This window comes from Microdochium trichocladiopsis (genome assembly GCF_020744255.1).
Source record: "Microdochium trichocladiopsis strain MPI-CAGE-CH-0230 chromosome Unknown B0I36scaffold_8, whole genome shotgun sequence".
In the NCBI taxonomy this organism is placed as follows: domain Eukaryota; kingdom Fungi; phylum Ascomycota; class Sordariomycetes; order Xylariales; family Microdochiaceae; genus Microdochium; species Microdochium trichocladiopsis.
The window spans coordinates 3,078,367-3,097,220 of record NW_025763551.1 but is presented as its reverse complement, the minus strand read 5'-3'; the positions used below and the strand labels follow the sequence as shown (position 1 = coordinate 3,097,220).

Here is an 18,854-nt window from a genome sequence, read left to right as displayed (position 1 = left end):
TGTCCTGCAAGCCTCACCACACAACGGGCCCTAAACCAGGCGACCTCGGCGACTTCCCCAGATCATGCCTCGGACTGGTCTACTGCGTAGTATGCAAGCACCCCACATCCCAGCTGCCATCGTCCCTATTTCCCGGCATCTTTGGATGGCTCGCTAGCATAGATTCCTTGTTCGACAGATTCCATATGGGACTGCTTGGTTCTCGACATCTGAAGTGGGCATCGAAGCGTGCATCTTCGATACCAAACCTGTCCTTGGTCGGACCTATCTGCCATCCGCCCCATTGCGGCCACACACCACCCCCTTACTGTCCATCATTCGACACAGTCTCGAGTAACTCACCATGCTAAGGCTTCTCCACGTGAGAAACCCTGGCCCATAGGTCAGAGCGCCGGTCCGATGAGCGTATGGTGATGTCTCGACCGCAAAGGCAGCCTCCCACACAGGAGATCTTCTGACATGTGTCACCAATGTTTATGCCTGTCACGCATAGGCTGCTCTGCTGAACCATGAACCCGACCTCTCACATTGAGCTGCACAAGTGTACACCTTACCAAGTCCTTCAAGGCTGGCCTCGTCCAGAACACGGCGAGCCAATATTAACAGACCTGCTATAGGCAACGTACAGGGCTGGGGGTAAGCAAGCGGCGATCTGAAATCCTAATCGGTGACTTTGACCGTTTCTGGTGGGTGCTGCCAGCCCACGGCCCGGCCGTTACATGTTGTTACTATGATGCAGGTCACTTTCAGGGGACCTGGAAGTGTTTCTCAGCTGCTGCCAAGCTTTCTGATCTGCCTGACTGCCACACTTACATGTGAGGCCAGCATAAATGAGTTAAATTCCTCCGCAGGCGGACAGTACAGGGGATCAAGTCAGGCACTCTTCTGATACCTACTTACTCTGAGTCAATCAAGCGTATCCGCTATATTAGGGAGTACATCTTAGGTTCTGAGTTATCCAGCTTGGGGCCTGGTAGATTATCTGCCACGCATGATGACCCGTTGGACCCCTGTAGGGGCTCTCTGGCGATCTGCTTATGCTGATTTTGATATTTACATGCGGCTGCCAGCTGCCTGAAATGGAATGGCCAATAGATGACGAGATAGTGACTCGTTTCCTTACTGCTTTTTTGACTACTTCATACTGCCACACTGCATGCCCCTTCCAGAAGAGTACTGTGGTTGACGTCGACAATATGCTCGCACCCCAATAACCCAACCGGAACACACGCAGAACATGCTGCTCGGGGTTTTTCATTAAAAGTGATCCTCCAGAGTCAGAGTCCCCGTCTTGGTAATCAGGTACTCGTTGATGGCAACGTCCTTGCCCGATTCCTTGCCGAAGCCGGACTCCTTGATGCCGCCGAACGGCGACTCGGCGGCCGACGAGTTGCCCGTGTTCAAACCGATCATGCCGGCCTCACTGTTTGGTCGGAAAAGCCAAGGTTAGTCGTGACGAAGCAAGCTAGAGGGTGCGGGGGAAGATGAATCGGGAGTTTCTTCTTGGTTAACGTGGTTGGGGGAAAGTGCGAGGGGTAAGGAGGATTGGCCTGTTGAATGTGATGGGGCTTTGATGGTTCATAGGCGATGTAGAAAGGAAATAGGGACGTAGAGAAAAAGGGGGGAAAAACCCCAAAATCGAACCGAAAGAAGAGCAAAAAGAACTAAACTTGAAGCCCAAGAAACGTACAGGTTCTCAAAGAGCCGCCACATGCGGTCGACGTTCTTGGTGAAGGCGTAGGATGCAAGGCCCATCTGTGTTCCCAAAGTGTTGGGGGATATCGTTAGCCAATCTGTGGACATTGGTGTCATGACACGTGGGGAAAATATCCGATCTTCACTCCACAGTCCCCTCCCCCGCAGGTCGGCCAGCGGACGTCCGGGACGAAGCTCAAAGCGTACGAGAAGACGGAGGAAACGCGGTGACCACATCTGCCCAAACAGGGCGGGAATCACGACTTGAGACACACACAGAACGAGGAGGAGGAAGAGGAAGGGGACAATTCCGGGGGGGGGGACTCACGCTTGTGTCATTCGCCCACTGCACGGCCTCCTCCTCGCGATCAAACGGGAACAGCGCCAACAGCGGCGCAAACGTCTCCTCCTTGGCGACGCGCATCTCCGGCGCGCAGTCGCCAATGACGGTCGGCTCGAAGAAGTAACCCTCATTCAGGTCGACGCGCTGCCCGCCCGTGAGCAGCTTGCCCCCGTGCTCCTTGGCGTCGGCGACCTGCTCGGCGATCTTGTCGAGCCCCTGCGGCACCGTGACGGGGCCCATGGTCGTGGCCGGGTCGGTGCCGTGGCCCAGCTTGAGCGCCCGGGCTTTTGCCGTGACCATGGCCGACACCTTGTCGTACGCGCCGCGCTGGATGTACACCCTGTTGGCGGTGATGCAGGCCTGGCCGGCGTGGCGGAATTTGAGGGCCATGAGGGCTGTTTTTGTAAATTTTCGTGCGAGGTCAGTTTTGGTAGGTAGGCACGTGGTAGGTTGCTTTTGCTGTTGTGGTCGTGCTATGGCTTTTGAGGGAAAAGGGGAGGGGGGAGGGTGACGGAGAGCCCAGGAATGCATCTGGTATCGACTGGAACTGCTTGACTCACCTTCAACAGCCTGGTCGAGATTTGCGTCATCGAATATGATGAAAGGGCAGTTGCCACCCAGCTCGAGAGTGAGCTTCTTCAAGGTGTCGGCGCACTGCGCAGCCAGGAGCTTGCCGACCCGAGTCTATTTTCCACCCAAAAGGCCAGAGTCAGCTCGAGGAGAAGCGACAACAAAGGGGGTTCGAGATAACAAAAATAAAATAAAAATCCCAGAAAGAACCTACCGAGCCAGTAAAAGTGACCTTCTTGACCGTGGGATGCCTGCAGAGCGCCTCGGACAGGGAAGGCGTGTTGGCCAGCGTGGTGGGGAGCACGTTGAACACGCCCTTGGGATACCCAGCCTTCTCTGCGAGATATGCCAGCGACAGCGCCGTGAGCGGGGTCTCGGGGGACGGCTTGGCGATCATGGTGCAGCCCGCGGCGAAGGCGGCCGAGGCCTTGCGCAGGATCATGGCGATGGGGAAGTTCCACGGCACGAGGGCGGCGACGACGCCCAGGGGCTGCTTGATGGTGAAGACGCGGCGGCCCGGGACGGAGCCCTGGAAGACGGAGCCGTGGGCCCGCTCGGCCTCGCCGACGAACCACCACGTGAAGCCCGCCGCGTAGTCGATCTCGCCCTTGGACTCGGCGAGGGGCTTGCCCGTCTCGTGCGTCAGGATGGCCGCCAGGTCGTCCTTGTTCTCCTTGATGAGGGCGTCCCAGCGCGAGAGCAGCTGCGCGCGGGCCCGGGGCGTCGTCTTGCGGAAGTCCTCGAACGCGGTGTAGGCGGCCTGCACGGCACCGTCGACGTCTTCCTTGGCCTGCGCGTGGGGAGGACGGGAGAGAGCCGGGGTCTGTCAGCATGGTTGTGCCTTTTGAAGTATGGGCCGTATGGGAAGATATAGAATTACGGCGAAATAGAAAATACGCACGCACCATGTCAGGGACAGACGCCCATGCCTTGTTGTTTCCAGGATCTGTTGTTCGTGGCATCAGCATAGATGTCCGGAAAGGCTTCGAGGCTGACCAGAGTCGTTACCAATGACATCGAACCGCTTGCCCGACTTGGCCTCGACCCATTGGCCGTTGACATAGGCCTTGTCGCGGAAGAGATCTGGATTCTTGAGCTTGAGCTAGGAGGAGGTTAGAAAGTACACCAGAAAGCACTCTCGTCCGGGTAGGGGGGTACTTGCGATATCGGGGGCACCCATGATGGCGGCTGTTTTGGAGAGGGGAGGCTCTGTTGTTTGTCGTATAGTGTTTTGGTGGCAGTCTCTGCGTGCTTTGGCGTTGTCGAGGCCGCTGGAGAGATCGGGTTCATCCGCAGAAAAGAAAATAAGACAGGAATGTGGGATTGGCGCCGGCTGAAGCATAAAGGTATGAGGCGAGCGGCCCTGGCGCCGAGGTCGGTTCCCCACACTGCCTGTACTTTGCTCGCGCATGCCCCGCACCGCCGCCGCCCGCCGTCGGCTCCGACCTGCGAACGGCCTGCAGTCGCAGGGCTGGCCGGCGGTCCCCACTTGGCCTGACTCGCCCGGTGCCGCTGTCAACTACCGGCTGTAAGCGCTGGTGCACAACTTCGCGCATGGCCTGGGCGATAAGGACCGGCAGATGAAGTCGGTACGAGTGCCTACGATAGCAGTGGTCCGTCGGTGATAGACTTGACTCCTGACAAGTTGACCTTGGTCTGCACTGAATTCCGGCACTCAACATTGAGCCCCCCCAAGCCAATATGGCCCAGGGCAACAACAAGGGTTTCACAGAGGCAAACAAGTGGTCACTCTGGATGTGACACTGGAAATCATCTTGTTGGAATCAACGCTAGCCTGTTACAAGTTATACAAACTTCCTTCTTTATGGCATGAAGCCCGCTGATGTGTACAGCTGATGGAGAGGATGCTGCTGGTCGAGCTGGTGATAGACTCCAGGCATGGGCAGGGACGGATGCATCTGCGGCGCCGGCACCGTCGTGACCACCGGCATCACACCCGAGCTCATCCCACCCGACGGCAGCCCACTCGGCGGCGCCCGTTTCGGCTGCTGCTGCTGCTGCTGCTGCGGTGTTGCTTGTGGTATCTGTATTGGTGGTCGGTGCGGGTCGTGGCACTTGATGTACCCGCCCGCTTCCATGACCTCGCGATGCCGCTGCGGCATCGACGCCACCCACTCGTTGATCCGGCTTTGAGGCACCTTGTCCCACGCCTCCTTGACCGCCTCCCGCAGCGTCTCCTCGTCCCAGACAATGTGCCCCTTCAGGTGCTCCCGCAGCTCGCGCCAGGCGTCCTCGATGGGCGACAGGTCCGGGCTGCGCGTGCTGCTCGCGTGGCACCTGAGCTTGTACACCTCGGCCCACTGCTTGACGACCGACTGGTTGAGCACGTGCTTGCGCGCGACGTCCTCCTCGAGCACAAACTTGTCGCCCCGGCGGATCCACTTCTTGACGTTCTTGGTCAGAATGTCGTCCATGTACGCGTTCTGCGTGATTGCCTGCGAGATGGCCCCGACGCTCGTGAACCATACCAGCTCGCTCTTGAAGTCGTGCCCGATCGCGGCCCACACGTGCAGCCTCGGCGTCGGTTTCTTGCCGCTTCGGCCGACTGCTGCGCCGTCGCCGGTCGACTCTGAAGAAGTAGCAGCAGAAGCAGCAGCAGCAGCGGCGGCGGCAGCAGTGGCATCAGCCTCGACGCAGTCTGGACACTCCTGCTCCCCATCTCGGTGCGTCATCTTGTCGGCTCCTTCCCCGCCAAACGTAAAGTGAGCCTCGTCCGCCCAGCGCACGTCCCGCCAGGCCTCGGGCGTCGGCCGCGCCGCGAGGGCGTCCTTGGAGACGTTGTACCGCGCCTCGGCGTAGTCCTTCTGCGTCCAGCCGCGCTCGCACCGCGTGCACTTGCGCCAGTCCTTCTGCCCGACGAGCCGGGCAATGGTGCGCTTGTGGCCCGTGAAGGTCTCGATGCCCGCGAGCGGCACCAGCTCGTCGTACGGCAGGCGCCTGACCTCGTGCCCGCCCTCGTACATGAGCCTCTCGATGCGGGCGCAGTCGTCGGCCGACAGGAGCGACTTGCGCCCGCGGTTCTCGACGGGCGGGCCCTGGTCCCCCGACCGCGCCTCGCGCTCGGCCTCGCTGATGAAGCGCCGCGCCGTGGACTCGGGGATGCCCGCGTGCCGGGCCAGGGCGCGCTGCGACACGGGCAGGTCGAGGTCCTTGATCAGGCGCAGCGCGTAGAGGAACGTCTCCTTGGTCTGGGCGGTGTGGTGCGGCTTCTTGGTGCCCTTTGTTCGTTCTGGCGGCATCCTGATGGTGCGATGTTGGGGGCGAGACGCTCCCCGTTGAAAAAGTGTCTTTCTTTGTGTGGCTGTGGTGATTTAATATGTCCTCGCGCTCAGGCAGACCTGGCACGGGTGATATGTGGTCGGGACGGATGATGCGTCATTTATTCTCGCTGCCGTGGCCAATTGGCGGAGTCGTGGCTCGCTTACAGTGCCTAGCAAGCATGGCTCAGCGCGTGCGCTGCATATACACTGTACGATGCACTGTATGTAGCATCATTTTTTGGCGGCATCGACCGAGCGTGACAAAAGGCTGCACAGCTCCACTCTCACTGTTTCGACAACTTACACCTCGCCAGCAGCCTTCAACATCGACGCCCATTGACGACACAGACCTGAAGCCTACCGGAAATTATGGCCGATTTACTCTTCTTATACGGTGTTTCAAGCCATTCACGGCCTGGTTTGTCTTCACTTCTCGGAAACGATGGCGAGTCGGCTGGGCCTTGACACATCTCGGTGGTTGCACTTCGGACTGAGGCACGGTGTGGTTGCAGGCAAGCTCTTTACAGTTGATATCTAAAGACGGCGACTTCTGTTGGGCGCTGGCAGAAATTCTGTCCCGTGTAGCAAAAACAGTCTATGAACTTCGGATTCCCTTCAAGACCAAGAGGACCAAAACATCCCGCCCCAAGTCATCTACAGCTTCGGCCCGTCCGTGGTCAAAGCAATGAACAATGCCTCGCAGCTGGCCAGCACTGGGCCCTCCAGCCCACCGTGCACCGTCGAACGGATCTCGCCCTCGACCCAACACTTGCGCCCCTCCGCCCGGGCAATCCTGGCCGTGACCAGCAGCACCGCAGAGGTGCCCACCGGCCGATGATACCGGGTGTTGAGGTAACCGGTCATGTAGCCGGAGTTGGAGAACATGGGCACACCCCGGATCCTGTTGAGCATCGGCACGTAGCCCATGACCTCGTCAAAAATTGTCGCCACAATGCCGCCGTGCACGACACCCGGCCACCCGGATATCGCGTCGCCGACACTGACGAACGCATGCAGCGTGTCCATCCTCTCCGGCTCGATATCCTGCAACTGCTGCTGCTGCTCCTCCTCTTCACCGGCCACCCCTTCCACGCTTTCTTGATGACTCGCCGACAGCGCCACCGCGGATCCTTCGCCCGTCGTGGGCGGCAGCTCCCTTTGCTCGCCCGAGACGGCGCCGTCGCCGACGACGGTGACCAGGCTCTGCGGGAACAGCCGGGGCTGGGACTCGTCCCAGAAGAGGATGAACTGCTCGACAGTGTCGGGCGTGTTCAGGGTGCGCGAGAAGAGGTCGTTGGTGCCCATGCGGGCCAACTTGAAGCCGTCGACGTCGTCGGCGTTGACGGGGGGCGCCCAGATGCGTATGGACGGCTCGGCCAGCATGGAAGCGCAGACGGGCTCCCGCGCGATTAGCTTGGCCACGTCTGGGTGCTGCCGGACGCGCTGCTCGGCGGGCGTGTACTTGGGTGGCGATGCACCGCCATGCTGTGGTGGTGGTGTGGTGGTGGTGTTGGCCATCGTTCTGGGTGTTTTGGTGTCCCAGCTCCAGATGGACGGTGCTGCAACGGCTGCTAGCTGTGAACTGGTAATGGTCGTTGGACAACCTCACACCGCACGCATTCGAGTTTGTGCAGGGTGGCAATCTACTTGTCGCCAATGGAAATGTAAGGAGAGACGGTCTCCCAATTCGGAACTGAGGTATGCATATGCACAGGACTGGGTTGCGACGTGGGATCCTCGAGTTCAGGGTGTTTGCGAGTGACTTTGGCCGCCCGGCTATCTACGCTAAGGGGACGTGCCGAGGCAGTCGCAAATCAGACCCCCCTGGAAGGCGCGAGGTGGCGTGCGCCCTGGCAGCAGCCACGTGGGGCATCAAACCATGGCAGTCGTCAACTACCGTCCGCCCGTCCCGGCCCCTCGAGCACCCGTCTTGATCATCTGTCACTTACAGGTCTAGCTGGGGCTGCCTTTGCTTATTACCATGCTGTGCTGGTGAGTGGCGGACTTGCACATTGGGATGCGGACTGCCACCCTAATGGCCTCCAGTTGGGTGGGCTCATGGCTGGCATCCGAACAGTGGTGAGGATTTCCCAGCCATGCGAGCTTCAACACCAAACACTTTGGAGGCTGGAACATAGAGCGAAGCCTGGCAGGTAAAACACCTTGTTCCCGCTGGCCCAATGTTTCCAGGTCAGCTTCAATGTCATGTTGGGCAAGACGGAGGGGTCGGTCGGCGAGGGCTGCCCCTTCCTGCGGATGCGGGGCCGGCGTGGGCCGGAGCCGGCCCCCCGCGATCGGACCGACCACTGTCGAGCTGCAGCTCAGACTGTCAGCCTGCATGAGCACGACCTCCGTCTTGTTTCTCTGAGATCTACAACAGCAAAGACAGACCGATGGAATCCAGCCTTATCTCAGGCTTCAACTTCCCTGATCTCTTGCTCCCTGCTACCGCGACCTGACAACACCCAACTCGAGCCAGACACCCGCCATGCCACCATTCACAGTCCTTTCAGACACAGACGTGCAGTCCATCCTGCACGGTCTCACACCTGCAGAAGCCCAGTCGCTTGCCACGGTTCTCGAAGACGCCTTCATCGAGTACTCGTGCCATGGCGACGCGCAGCATCAACCGCATCGCAGTGTCACGACGCGGCCCATCGCCGCCCACCCTGATGAGTCTACAACCTCCCCCAGCACCAGCACCACCACCAGCAGCGCGACGAGCCTATTCATGCCCGCCACGACACCGCGACATCTGGGCGTCAAGATCGTGGGCATCGCCGCCACCGCCTCGGAAAGCAGCAGCAGTAGCGCCAAAAGCACCCAGAGAGACGACAGCACGCAACAGCAGACCAAGAAACCGCCCCCTCCGGGCCTGAAGAGCATCCTCACCCTCTGCACCGCCACCGGCCAGCCCCTGGGCGTGCTCAACGCCGCAGAACTCACGGGCTTCCGCACCGCGCTCGGGTCCATGCTGCTGTACCGCCTGCGCCGGAACACGCAGAAAGTAGTGGTGTTTGGCGCCGGCAAGCAGGCAGAGTGGCATATCCGCCTTGCTGTGCTGCTCCGAGGCGCAGATATCCAGGAGATTGTGATTGTGAACGGGAACAAGGACAGGGCGAAGGGTTTGGTTGATAAGTTGACCGGTGGCGGGGGAAAGTGGCCAGAGGGGATCGCGCTCAGGGTATTCCGCCCCAACAGTGATGGTAGCGGCGGCGATGGGGGCGACGGGCTGGAGGATCTCGTGGTCGATGCGGATGTCCTGTTCTTCACGACCCCGTCCAAGACCCCGCTGTTCCCTGCCAGATACCTGCTCTCCGACCGCGCCCGGCAAAAGACACGGTACTTTGGCGCCATCGGGTCCTACCAGCTCGACATGGCCGAGATCGACCCGGAGCTCATCGCCGCGGTCGGGGGGGAGCAAGGTCTGGATGCGCCGTTCGCGTCGCAGGTGTGGCAAGGGCAGATTGTGGTGGATAGCCGCGAGGCATGCGTGCACGAGGCGGGCGAGTTTGTCAAGTCTGGCCTGAGTCCGGAGAAGTGGCTTGATGTCGGCCAGGTCGTTACGAACCTGAGAGCTGGTGGGGGGTTTGGAGACCACCAGGCGATGAGCACGTGGCTTGAAGATGGGTTTGTGATTTACAAGAGTGTCGGTGTTGGGATCATGGATGTCGCGATTGGGAGTGAGCTACTGGGGCTGGCACAGAAGAAGGTCGTCGGGACGACTATCGAGAGTTTCTAGGTGTCACATAGCTCCCTGAGGGTGCCTCTCTGTGCCATGTAGTATGCTAGAAAATTCATGAAATGGTATGTTTTGTGGTGGTTGCCAGTCTTTTTACCCCAAAACAGGAGCCCCTCTGCATATGATTCCAGCTGAGCGAAATGTCCAATTATCTCCCCCTCACGGTGGTCTATCGACAGAATCAATCTATTGTCATCGACTCCAACTTGTCTCCATGACCCCATGATAACGACTATTCTCGAAACGGCAGGTCTTCCAATGGACCGAAGCACCAAGGATGAATGGCGATCCTGGCGAAGCGCTCCAATGGTGCGCCTATCTGCGTGCGACCCGACCCCAGTCCTGGCCCCACGGTAGCAGTGATGTGACGGGTAATCCGCTATCAGGACTTGGCCCGCCAGAGATACGCTTTGGTTGCAGCTCATATAACCACCTGGAGCATATCTGCCTACATTAGCAACATGTGATGCGATGCTTCCTTTCCAGGGACCACCAGTGTGATTCAACATATACGGACGCTGTGCGGATTCAGCAATGAAATTGTCCAGCCCTTCACCATAAGCACAGGCGAGGACACTGCATACTCAGTATCTCCCGACGCACACGTGCAGTGCCACCAATGATGCTGCGCCAGACACTTCAGAAAGTTGTGACTTTGGCGTCGCTGGTTGGAGTCTGGGGCCAGGACGACCTGGGCTTGGGCAATGGCTTCCTCACCCTGAACACGACCAACTTCAGCGCCCGCATAGTCCGCAATGCCCAGGTTCTGGCCTCCCTCAAGCCGGCAGGCGAAGAGTTTGACTTTCTTCCGGCCGACTACCTGTCACGGCGGGCGCGCAATGGCCAATATCACTGGGGAGACATTACCTTTCGACACCGCCAGGCTGGCACTTCGGATGCCTGGATCAACGGCGACACTGCCGTATCACGTCAACCTGTCACGGTTGTGAGCAGTACTAGCAGCATTGACGAGGATGGCAACAAAACCAATGCTACGGTGCTCGCAGCAGCAGATCTGTCAGCTACGCTCCCGAGCACTATGCCCTTGTCCATCACGCGCGAGTGGCTCGAGGTGGACGGCGACCTCGCCCTGCGCTTCACCCTCCGCAACCCGGCGGACAGTAACAACAACAACGCGGCCATAGAAATTGGCAGCCTCGGCTTCCCCGCCGAGTTCAACAGCATTTTCACCGACCGCCACGCGGCCGACATGCAGCGCCTGTGCTCCCTGTCGGACCCGTACATTGGCATGCACGCGGGCCATATCCGCGTGAGCCCGATCCGCGGCTCCGGAAGCGCCCTGGTCGTCACGCCGCTCGCGGGGACTGACACGCCCATGGAGGCGTACCGCAACCTGTACGAGGCGTGGTACGCCGACACGGGCTACGGCAGCCAGACGTTCGAGGGCTTCTACGAGTGGCAGGTGCTCAGCAAAGCGTGGGCCGAGAACGAGTGGGCGGCTAATGGGGCAAAGCCGTGGAACGAGCCCTCGAGTCGGGTTCTCGAGGCCGGGGCCTCGCTTACTTTCGGGCTGCGCTTCTCGGTGGTCAAAGATGGCGTCAGGGGTTTTGATGCGGCGCTGAAAGAAGTGGGAGTGCCGGTCGCGCAGGGCGTCCCGGGGTACATCGTCCCACAGGGCGAGCCGGCCGAGTTGCTGCTCCAGTACTCGGCGGGCGAAGTGACGAGTATCGTCTCTACACCCCCCGGTGCCCTGGACACGGCGCGCACATCCGACGGCGGCCGATACACGGTCACGCCATCAGCCAGCGCATGGGGCCGCGCGCGGCTGACGGTGGCTTACGCAGACGGCAAGACGCAGACGGTGCACTACTACATCACCAAGCCCGGGACGCAGGCCCTCGCGGACATGGGCAGGTTCCTCACCACGGAGCAGTACTTCACCGACACGTCAGACCCGTTCGGCCGCGCCCCCTCGGTCATCACGTACGACTACGAGGCCCGCTCGCTCGTCCTGCAAGACAGCCGGGCGTGGGTGGCCGGGCTGAGCGACGAGGGCGGCGCGGGGGCCTTTGTCGCGGCGTTCATGAAGCAGGCCGTCCTGCCCGACGCCGACGAGGTCGGCAAGCTCGAGGCCTTTATCGACCAGGTCATCTGGAACAAGACGCTGCAGCTGGCGGACTACGCGGTGCGCAAGAGCACGTTCTACTACGACCCGGCCACGGGGTACCCGTACGACAAGAGCCTGGACTGGACGTCCTGGACGTCGTGGGACAGAACCGCCGCGTACGCCACCGACCGCGCGTACGACTACGTCCACGTCGCGGCCGCGTACTGGGCCATGTACCGCGTCGCCAGGGCGTATCCGGACCTGACCCCCTCTCACGGCTGGGAGTGGTACCTCGAGCACGCGCACGGGACGGTCATGCGCGCCATGGAGTGGGACGTCGGTTACAACCGTGTCGGGCTCATGGGGGAGACTGTGTTTGGAGAGATCCTGACGGACCTGCGCCGCGAGGGCGGCGAGGAGTGGTCTGGCCAGGCGGATGGGCTGGAGGAGGCGATGAGGTCTCGAGCGGTGCAGTGGGATGGCGAGGAGGTGCCGTATGGCAGCGAGATGGCGTGGGACTCGACGGGCCAGGAGGGCGTGTATTACTGGGCCAAGTAAGTGGCTGCTGCGTGTCCTTCGTGGCAACAAGGATCATGGCAAGGAAATACGTGTCTGACCGAATAACAGGCACTTCAACTTGGCCAACACCGTGGACAAGACTATCAACAGCGTGCTCGGATTCATGCCCACAGTTCCGCACTGGGGTTGGAACGGCAACGCCAGGAGATACTGGGACAACTAGTAAGCCAACATACCGTGACTGGGAGGTTCTCTCGCCGGAGATCGCAATGATGCTAGCATATGCTAACCCTTTGCGCCAGCTACGGAGGCAAACTGAGGCGCCTCGAGCGGCAGATCCACCACTACGGCTCTGGCCTCAACGCACAGGTCCTGCTGGGCGCCTTCCGTAGCAACCCGCAGGATTCGTACCTCCTCAGAGTAGGATACGGTGGAATCAGCGGTCCGATGTCGAACATCAATGCGGAAGGGTTCGCGGCTGCCAGCTTCCACTCGTGGCCGGATACGCTCAAATGGGACGGAATTGTGAGTAACTCTGTCCACTATGATAACCAAATCCTCTGCTTCGGGAAGAGACATCAATGCCTTTCGACTCAATGCAGTATCGTTGCCACTCCGGACATGTATTAACGTTGTGAACAGAGCGGCGACTACGGCCCTGGCTTCCTCGGCCTCGCGCTGAACACGGGCACATACATCGCCCAAGACCCTTCTCTCGGCCTGGTCGCGTACGGAGGTACGTTGTCCGTCTCCAACGGCACGGCCACCGTCCGCACGACGGACCCGACCCGCCGCAAGGTCTTCGTCGGCCCGCTTGGTCTCTTGGTGTACACGGACGCGGGCATCATCAGCGAGGTGTCGTACCGCGTCGCGGATGCAGCCGTCTCGGGCGTCACGGTTAGGTTGTCCCAGCTTCCTGGCGTGCCTGTGGCCAAGGCCGCGAATGTGTGGGTGGAGCAGACTGCCGGGGCTGGGGAGTATCAAGTGAGCTTGGGTTCTGGAGTTGCGGTGAGCAGAGGCGGTTGGAGGGTTGAGCTGGATGGGACAGAGACTGTCGATGTACATGTTGTGCCGGCGTAATCTTGGCCATAATTGTCTTGGTCGAATGCCGGATAGCCACGCGAGTTGGCTTAGGGTGGAAGGGCGACTCAATTGAACTTAAGGAACTATAAGCCCTGCAAAATTGCATTTGTGTTGATTTCGCTGCAGCAGGTCGAACAGTTCCGTTTCTTAAACAGAAACCGTCGTGCAGGAGCAGCCCGGAACGAGACCACTAAGAAGCGGCAACACAAAAGATCTCATCTGCACACTTCGAGGAGACATCAGGACAATAAACTCAACTCATTGTCGGCAAGCTCAAGCGGGGCAAAACTTTTGCAAAAGAATGATCGATGGCGGGCTCGATCCGCCGACCTTCAGTGTTCGCATCGTGAGATGTTAGACTGACGTGATAACCAACTACACCAATCGACCGTGTGATGAATCCAGTTGATTTGTTGAATGCACAGTGCCCTATAATAATTCATATAGTCATATTTACTCATCCCTAGCCTGAATACGTATTGCAAGTAATGTCTTGATCTCATATCGTACCAGGCCACGTCCGCTTTACCTCTCGCCGGATGCGAAGGGGCCCCCACCAACCACGCTAAAGTGCCCCTCGATCCAGTTCGGCTTGATTTTCAGCAACTTGAACTTCCACAGCCCATCGGTGCTGTCTTTGATCAGGTCGCCACTGTACAAGGTCCCGGACATGAGGTGCTTGTTGTGATTCATAAGGTACGGGATGTTGGCGGACTCGGGTGCCAGGTCAAAACCCTTGCTGCCCACAAAGTGCTGGGCCATGACGGTGGCGGTAATACTAGCCGACTGCTGCTCACCATCGCCGCCGCTGGGCGTGGTAAAGGTGACGCGCGTGTTGCCCACAAGATGGGTGGTGTCGAGGGTGAAGATGAGGGCGTTGCCGTCCTTGGCAATCTGGTCGCGGCCAGTCATGACCTGGCCATTCAAGGATAGGACAGCATCGGTGGTGAAGGCTGTGTCGCAAAGAGATTGATCGTTGGTATCCCACGCCAGGCAGGCCCGGTAGAGGGCGTCGATGACGGCCTCGCGGTCGGGCAGGGGCGGGTTGAGTACGGCGGGGAGGGAGCTGAAAGCGGTGGCCATTGTGCAAGTTTGCAGAAACAAGAAGTATAGTGTGCGAGGAGTTGGTGATTGCTTTCGAACTGGATGAGATTTCTCCCACCGGACGGTGCCCTTTATATACACGATTTCCGAGGTTGAAGCCTGGGATCCCTTGAGCTGGCCAGTCCATTCCATTGGAACTCACCAGTACAAACGAATCTTCCTGGCTGCCCCGGGGATAAAAGAGCTCAACCCGTCGAGATTAGTTGCCGTATGTGGCCTCTCCAGCCAATCAGCAGTCGATGTAGCCGGTTTGTGGCAAGTGGATCCTGGCGGACCCGAGCGCGGGTTAGCGCGTTCGGAAAACGGGGGCGCCCGGAGACGAGGCGAGGCAACTCTTCTCTTGACAACCGCCTTGCCCCTGGACTGGACCCGGCCGTCATGCTCCGTCACCTCGTCATCTTCAGCCCCCCAACCGACCTGGGCATCCAGGTGGCCGTCCTCTTTGTCCCTTGCTGGCCAGCCACACTATGGTCGCTCCAGTCGAGCCTGTACCTGACAGGCTATCTGCCAAGCGCCGGTCCCGCTTTGGCTGTCGCAACTGCAAGCTGAGGAGGATCAAGGTCGGTCTTCTTATCCCCGAGCTTTCGGTTTCTCCTTCAGGGTAGTCCGGCCACTGACAGGCCTGACAGTGCGATGAGAACAAACCCCAATGCAGGCGATGCGTCTTGTTCCGTGTCCGCTGCAACTTCGACACACGTGTTGGTGACCTTCAGCCAGTCCACGCAGTCTCCGACGAGCACATCGGCAGCCAGCGTAGGAGCGTCGCGACGCCCAGAGCGCCAATCTCAAGCTGTGTCTGGGCCTCTGATGACTATGGCTACTCTTATCAGCTCAACACCCGATGTCAACACTATCTCACGCGTTATTTTGGCTGGAGTCTCGCCGCTCCAAACAACCCCATCGTCTCCAAGCTGAACGCTAGGCTTCTGGCCCTTTCCTTCAAGGTACGGAGCCCAAGATCATTGCACCCGTGCACGCGAGCACCAGTATCCTTGAAATGAAGGCTCAGATCACTAGTAGCTAGCATGGTTCTTGCTGACAGTCTTTCCCGCAAAGCATCCCCATTTGATGCACGCCTGCCTTGCCGTTGCGCTTGCCTTCGACCGGAACCTCGATCTGCATTCTTCTTTGCACCGCCGGGAGGCAATGTCGGAGGAATGTTTCCACCGCTCCCGCAGCACCTCGCTGTTTATTCAATGTCTCCAGCAGCCGGTCAAGGCCGGCGACAAAGACGCGATATGGGGCACGGCAGCCTCGCTCGCACTCCTAGCCTTCTCTGCGCCAGCAGGAACATGGCTGGCGAGTGAAGAGTCGTGGCCGCTGAGTGCACGATCTTCACCTTCAACTGCGGCACATCCCTCTTGGCCGCCATCGCCTTCGGCCGCGGGGTCATCATCACCTTCCTCAGATTCCGAACGCAACCATGAAGTCCGAAATCCAGACCAGCCGTCAGAGCTGCAGTGGCTCCTCGTCAAAGAAGGTAAAATGTCCCTCTGGCCCATCGCGAACCCCATCCGGCCGGAGAGCATCTTCAGCATCATGAACCCCGTCTACGAGGTAATGTTTGAACCACTCCCGACTTCCGGGGCCGAGGGCATACATCCGGCGCTCGCGGCAGTCTGCGGTCTCGACCCCGGCAACAGTGGCGGTGAGGGAACAAGCATGACCACACAGCCGTTCTTCCATCCATGCCACGCAGTCTGCCGCCTTCTCACCTTTCCCGATGTGGATGTGACCATTGGGCACACAGAGGTGTTTATGAACACGATTAGAGGTGATTTCCGGTCCTTGTTGCTCGCCAAGGATACCCGCGCTCTGCTGCTTCTGTACCTGTGGTATCGCAAGGCCAGACGATCCTTGTGGTTTGTTAATGTGCGGGCCAAGGTGGAGGAACCCGCAATTTGTACTTATATAAGGCGGTTCCATGCTGGGAGCGATGTGGTCGAGTTCCTGCCTGGGGGGAAGTATGCGGACGAGGAGTGCCTTGTCCTTGCTGCTGTTGCGGGGAGGAGGGGATCTGAACGAGTCCGAGGTAGAAGATGATAGGCAAGCGATCAATTAGGTTACCTCTGTAGCATTGGAGAAAGACCTTATCAACTCGAATGTGCGCTAGACTAGGAGAATGTATCCAGCCTATGATTGCAGAACTGGACACGAAGAATCGCTGCCCCTTGGCAAGAGTACCAGCCCTAAATGAACGCACAAAGTCCCAGGAGATTTCATAAATGTCACAATCAAGGAAGGAGGAACTTTAGCTGCTCATGACGAAACTGGTATGTTTAATGCAATATTGGCGCTTGTGCAAATGCGCGATCGAGCGCTGAGCAGACTTCATATGGCTGCAAGTTTGTCAGGCTCCGCGACAGAAATTTGGAATCAAAGCTGACAACGGGCCGTGTAAGATGTAGCCACTAGTTCCAACGGCTCTACAACAACACCATATTCGCTGCGACGGCGAAGGACCTCGCTGCACCGCTGTCGTACGCCCCAAGTGTGAGAGCCATCCTCACCATGTCGCTGCGATTGCGACCTGATGTTGCCGTGTGCAGACAATATATCGCAGGCGACGGCGCTTAAATACCTACTTGGGGGCTGACTGGACCCTGCATGGCGTAGGCTCTGCTCGCTGCCGTGACCTGCCGACGCTGGAGGCGGGACCACCCGCGCGTTCTGCCAGGGACGGTTGAGTTGCATCGGCTGCAGCAAAGTAAGCCGCATGCTGATAGGGTGCCGACTCCGGGTCTGACGCGACGTTACAATTTGGAACCTTCCACCGCCAGAGCAGCCTTGCAGGAGGACCACACTCGGCAGCTGACAACTAAGCACCGAAGCCGTACGTAGAAAACCGAAGTCATATACGGAAGTACTTTGCTATTTGGCGTCAAGGGCGGCGCTTCTTGGCATCTCGACCCACTGACGTGGGTGTTGTTGGCGGGGCAGGGACAACGCGCATGCAGAAAACCTCACTCGGCGAATAAGAGGAGGATACCAGCATGCCTTCGTCAACAATCTCTAGACAAATGCCTCTCTGGTTCGAGTCTTGGCTGACTATGCAGCACGGGTCTGGTGACGGCTTCCAAATTGCGTCCGACATCAGTCCACGACAGTTGCGGGTCACTGGTCAGCCGCGCCCGGAGGATTCTGCCACCTAGGCAGCAAGACAGGCAGTAGCTCAAGATATTTGTGTTTCTTCAAGACGGACTGATACGTCCTGGGAACTCCTGAGGACTACAAGTATCAGCCTGCTTTCCACAGATTATTCTGATCCGTCCTTGTTCTCATCACAAGCTCTAGCACACCAGCCTAAACCGGAAGAACTCTCTACTCCACCTTTCCAAGAACTTCACGACCTCAACATTTCAAGATGCTCTTTACCAAGTCCGCCATCCTGGCCTGCCTCGCAGCTACGGCCAGCGCCGTCGAATTGCGTTTCTACGTTGATGGCAGGCAGGGCTGCCAAGGTTCCTACACGTTTTGCCCTAACCTTCCAACCGGCCAATGTTGCACCACCCCCAATGTGCAAGACGTCAACACGGCGCTTGGCTGGTATCGACTACGGCCTAGCACGGGGATTCGGGGTGTGGGCTACTTCCAGGAGCGCTGCGGGGGCGACGAAGCTGGGTCTGGCACTAGCAACGGCCAGTCTAGCATGTGCTATCCCACTCCCCAGTATAGGTCAGGCAAGTTCAGCACGCTCAGCGGCGCCCGCGAGACCACCGAGGACGCTGTCCACGAGGAGCAAGGTATCGAGGGTTCTTGCCGGAAGCCAGGCGGCATTGTATATGAAGACGGCACTGAGTTTGACCTCACTGGGCTGAGCGACGAGCAAAACGATGAAATGGTACGTCTATATTCTAAGCATTTTCTGAATCCCACGACACCCCTATTTGTGGTACTAGAATTATGAGATAACTAACTCGACTTTTGCCACTGTAGTAAGCTGAAATAACGCCAAGTCTTTTCCTTGTTGCTTCGCTTGGGAAGCTATACGTAATTATTACCGCCCGTCGTGATACCTTGACTGACACTCGGTCCTCTTTCCTAGCGTGACTGCCTTTTTGACCGGTGGCACTGCCGACGAGATCGAAACACACTTCCACCGCCTCCGCATCTGAACAGCTCGATCAAGTATTCCAGTCTGTTCCCCTGTCGGTTTCTTACGACTCGCTGGCAAGATAGGACAGAGCACCAGCTGGACAAGATTCACCTGGTCGACATCGTCTGTGCGAGGAGCACGCATGTTTATCTCCTTGGAACAATTCTGGTCGTCCTTATCCTTCGCAAACAATGGCGCACACGCAGCTCGGTGAACAAGGTCGAGGGCATGCTTGGGGGTGGGATGGGTTCACATAGTGATCGAGACGTTGGCTGTCCATTGTCCTCCGATATTATTTCTACCTAGGTAGTCATTGTCAAAAATCATAAACGACTAGCCTTCAGATTTATCAC

General features: G+C 58.8%; 8 protein-coding genes and 1 non-coding gene across 9 annotated transcripts; 5 read left to right on the top strand and 4 right to left on the bottom strand.

The window, feature by feature from the left end:
* Positions 1-880: 880 nt before the first annotated feature.
* On the bottom strand, positions 881-4,071 carry B0I36DRAFT_331104 (aldehyde dehydrogenase domain-containing protein). Its single transcript, XM_046154933.1, has 8 exons — positions 3,771-4,071; positions 3,617-3,710; positions 3,514-3,554; positions 2,823-3,398; positions 2,599-2,722; positions 2,024-2,433; positions 1,691-1,755; positions 881-1,423 (listed from the first exon to the last, which is right to left on the bottom strand). The coding sequence occupies exons 1-8, from the start codon at positions 4,017-4,019 to the stop codon at positions 1,258-1,260; spliced, it is 1,725 nt and encodes a 574-aa protein (XP_046009880.1). The 5' UTR covers positions 4,020-4,071; the 3' UTR covers positions 881-1,257.
* Positions 4,072-4,611: 540 nt separating this feature from the next.
* Positions 4,612-5,288, top strand: B0I36DRAFT_331103 (uncharacterized protein). Its single transcript, XM_046154932.1, has one exon. The coding sequence runs from the start codon at positions 4,717-4,719 to the stop codon at positions 5,200-5,202; it is 486 nt and encodes a 161-aa protein (XP_046009879.1). The 5' UTR covers positions 4,612-4,716; the 3' UTR covers positions 5,203-5,288.
* A 1,107-nt stretch (positions 5,289-6,395) lies between these two features.
* On the bottom strand, positions 6,396-7,629 carry B0I36DRAFT_331101 (HotDog domain-containing protein). Its single transcript, XM_046154931.1, has one exon. It carries the CDS (start codon positions 7,405-7,407, stop codon positions 6,544-6,546), a length of 864 nt encoding a protein of 287 aa, XP_046009878.1. The 5' UTR covers positions 7,408-7,629; the 3' UTR covers positions 6,396-6,543.
* A 480-nt stretch (positions 7,630-8,109) lies between these two features.
* On the top strand, positions 8,110-9,743 carry B0I36DRAFT_331099 (uncharacterized protein). Its single transcript, XM_046154930.1, has one exon. It carries the CDS (start codon positions 8,378-8,380, stop codon positions 9,629-9,631), a length of 1,254 nt encoding a protein of 417 aa, XP_046009877.1. The 5' UTR covers positions 8,110-8,377; the 3' UTR covers positions 9,632-9,743.
* Positions 9,744-10,074: 331 nt separating this feature from the next.
* On the top strand, positions 10,075-13,467 carry B0I36DRAFT_294801 (uncharacterized protein). The gene is made up of 4 exons (XM_046151823.1): positions 10,075-12,253; positions 12,327-12,440; positions 12,521-12,743; positions 12,861-13,467. The coding sequence occupies exons 1-4, from the start codon at positions 10,251-10,253 to the stop codon at positions 13,296-13,298; spliced, it is 2,778 nt and encodes a 925-aa protein (XP_046009876.1). The 5' UTR covers positions 10,075-10,250; the 3' UTR covers positions 13,299-13,467.
* Positions 13,468-13,603: 136 nt separating this feature from the next.
* Positions 13,604-13,691, bottom strand: B0I36DRAFT_t133. The gene has a single exon. It is a non-coding gene; the product is annotated as a tRNA-Val (tRNA).
* Positions 13,692-13,799: 108 nt separating this feature from the next.
* Positions 13,800-14,441, bottom strand: B0I36DRAFT_331096 (uncharacterized protein). The gene has a single exon (XM_046154929.1). It carries the CDS (start codon positions 14,382-14,384, stop codon positions 13,827-13,829), a length of 558 nt encoding a protein of 185 aa, XP_046009875.1. The 5' UTR covers positions 14,385-14,441; the 3' UTR covers positions 13,800-13,826.
* A 344-nt stretch (positions 14,442-14,785) lies between these two features.
* Positions 14,786-16,478, top strand: B0I36DRAFT_434047 (uncharacterized protein). The gene is made up of 3 exons (XM_046162685.1): positions 14,786-14,965; positions 15,035-15,349; positions 15,462-16,478. Exons 1-3 carry the CDS (start codon positions 14,873-14,875, stop codon positions 16,446-16,448), a joined length of 1,395 nt encoding a protein of 464 aa, XP_046009874.1. The 5' UTR covers positions 14,786-14,872; the 3' UTR covers positions 16,449-16,478.
* Positions 16,479-17,769: 1,291 nt separating this feature from the next.
* On the top strand, positions 17,770-18,344 carry B0I36DRAFT_352490 (uncharacterized protein; the record flags this gene model as incomplete). The annotated part of the gene is made up of 2 exons (XM_046157115.1): positions 17,770-18,246; positions 18,342-18,344. 2 exons carry the CDS (start codon positions 17,770-17,772, stop codon positions 18,342-18,344), a joined length of 480 nt encoding a protein of 159 aa, XP_046009873.1.
* Positions 18,345-18,854: the final 510 nt, after the last annotated feature.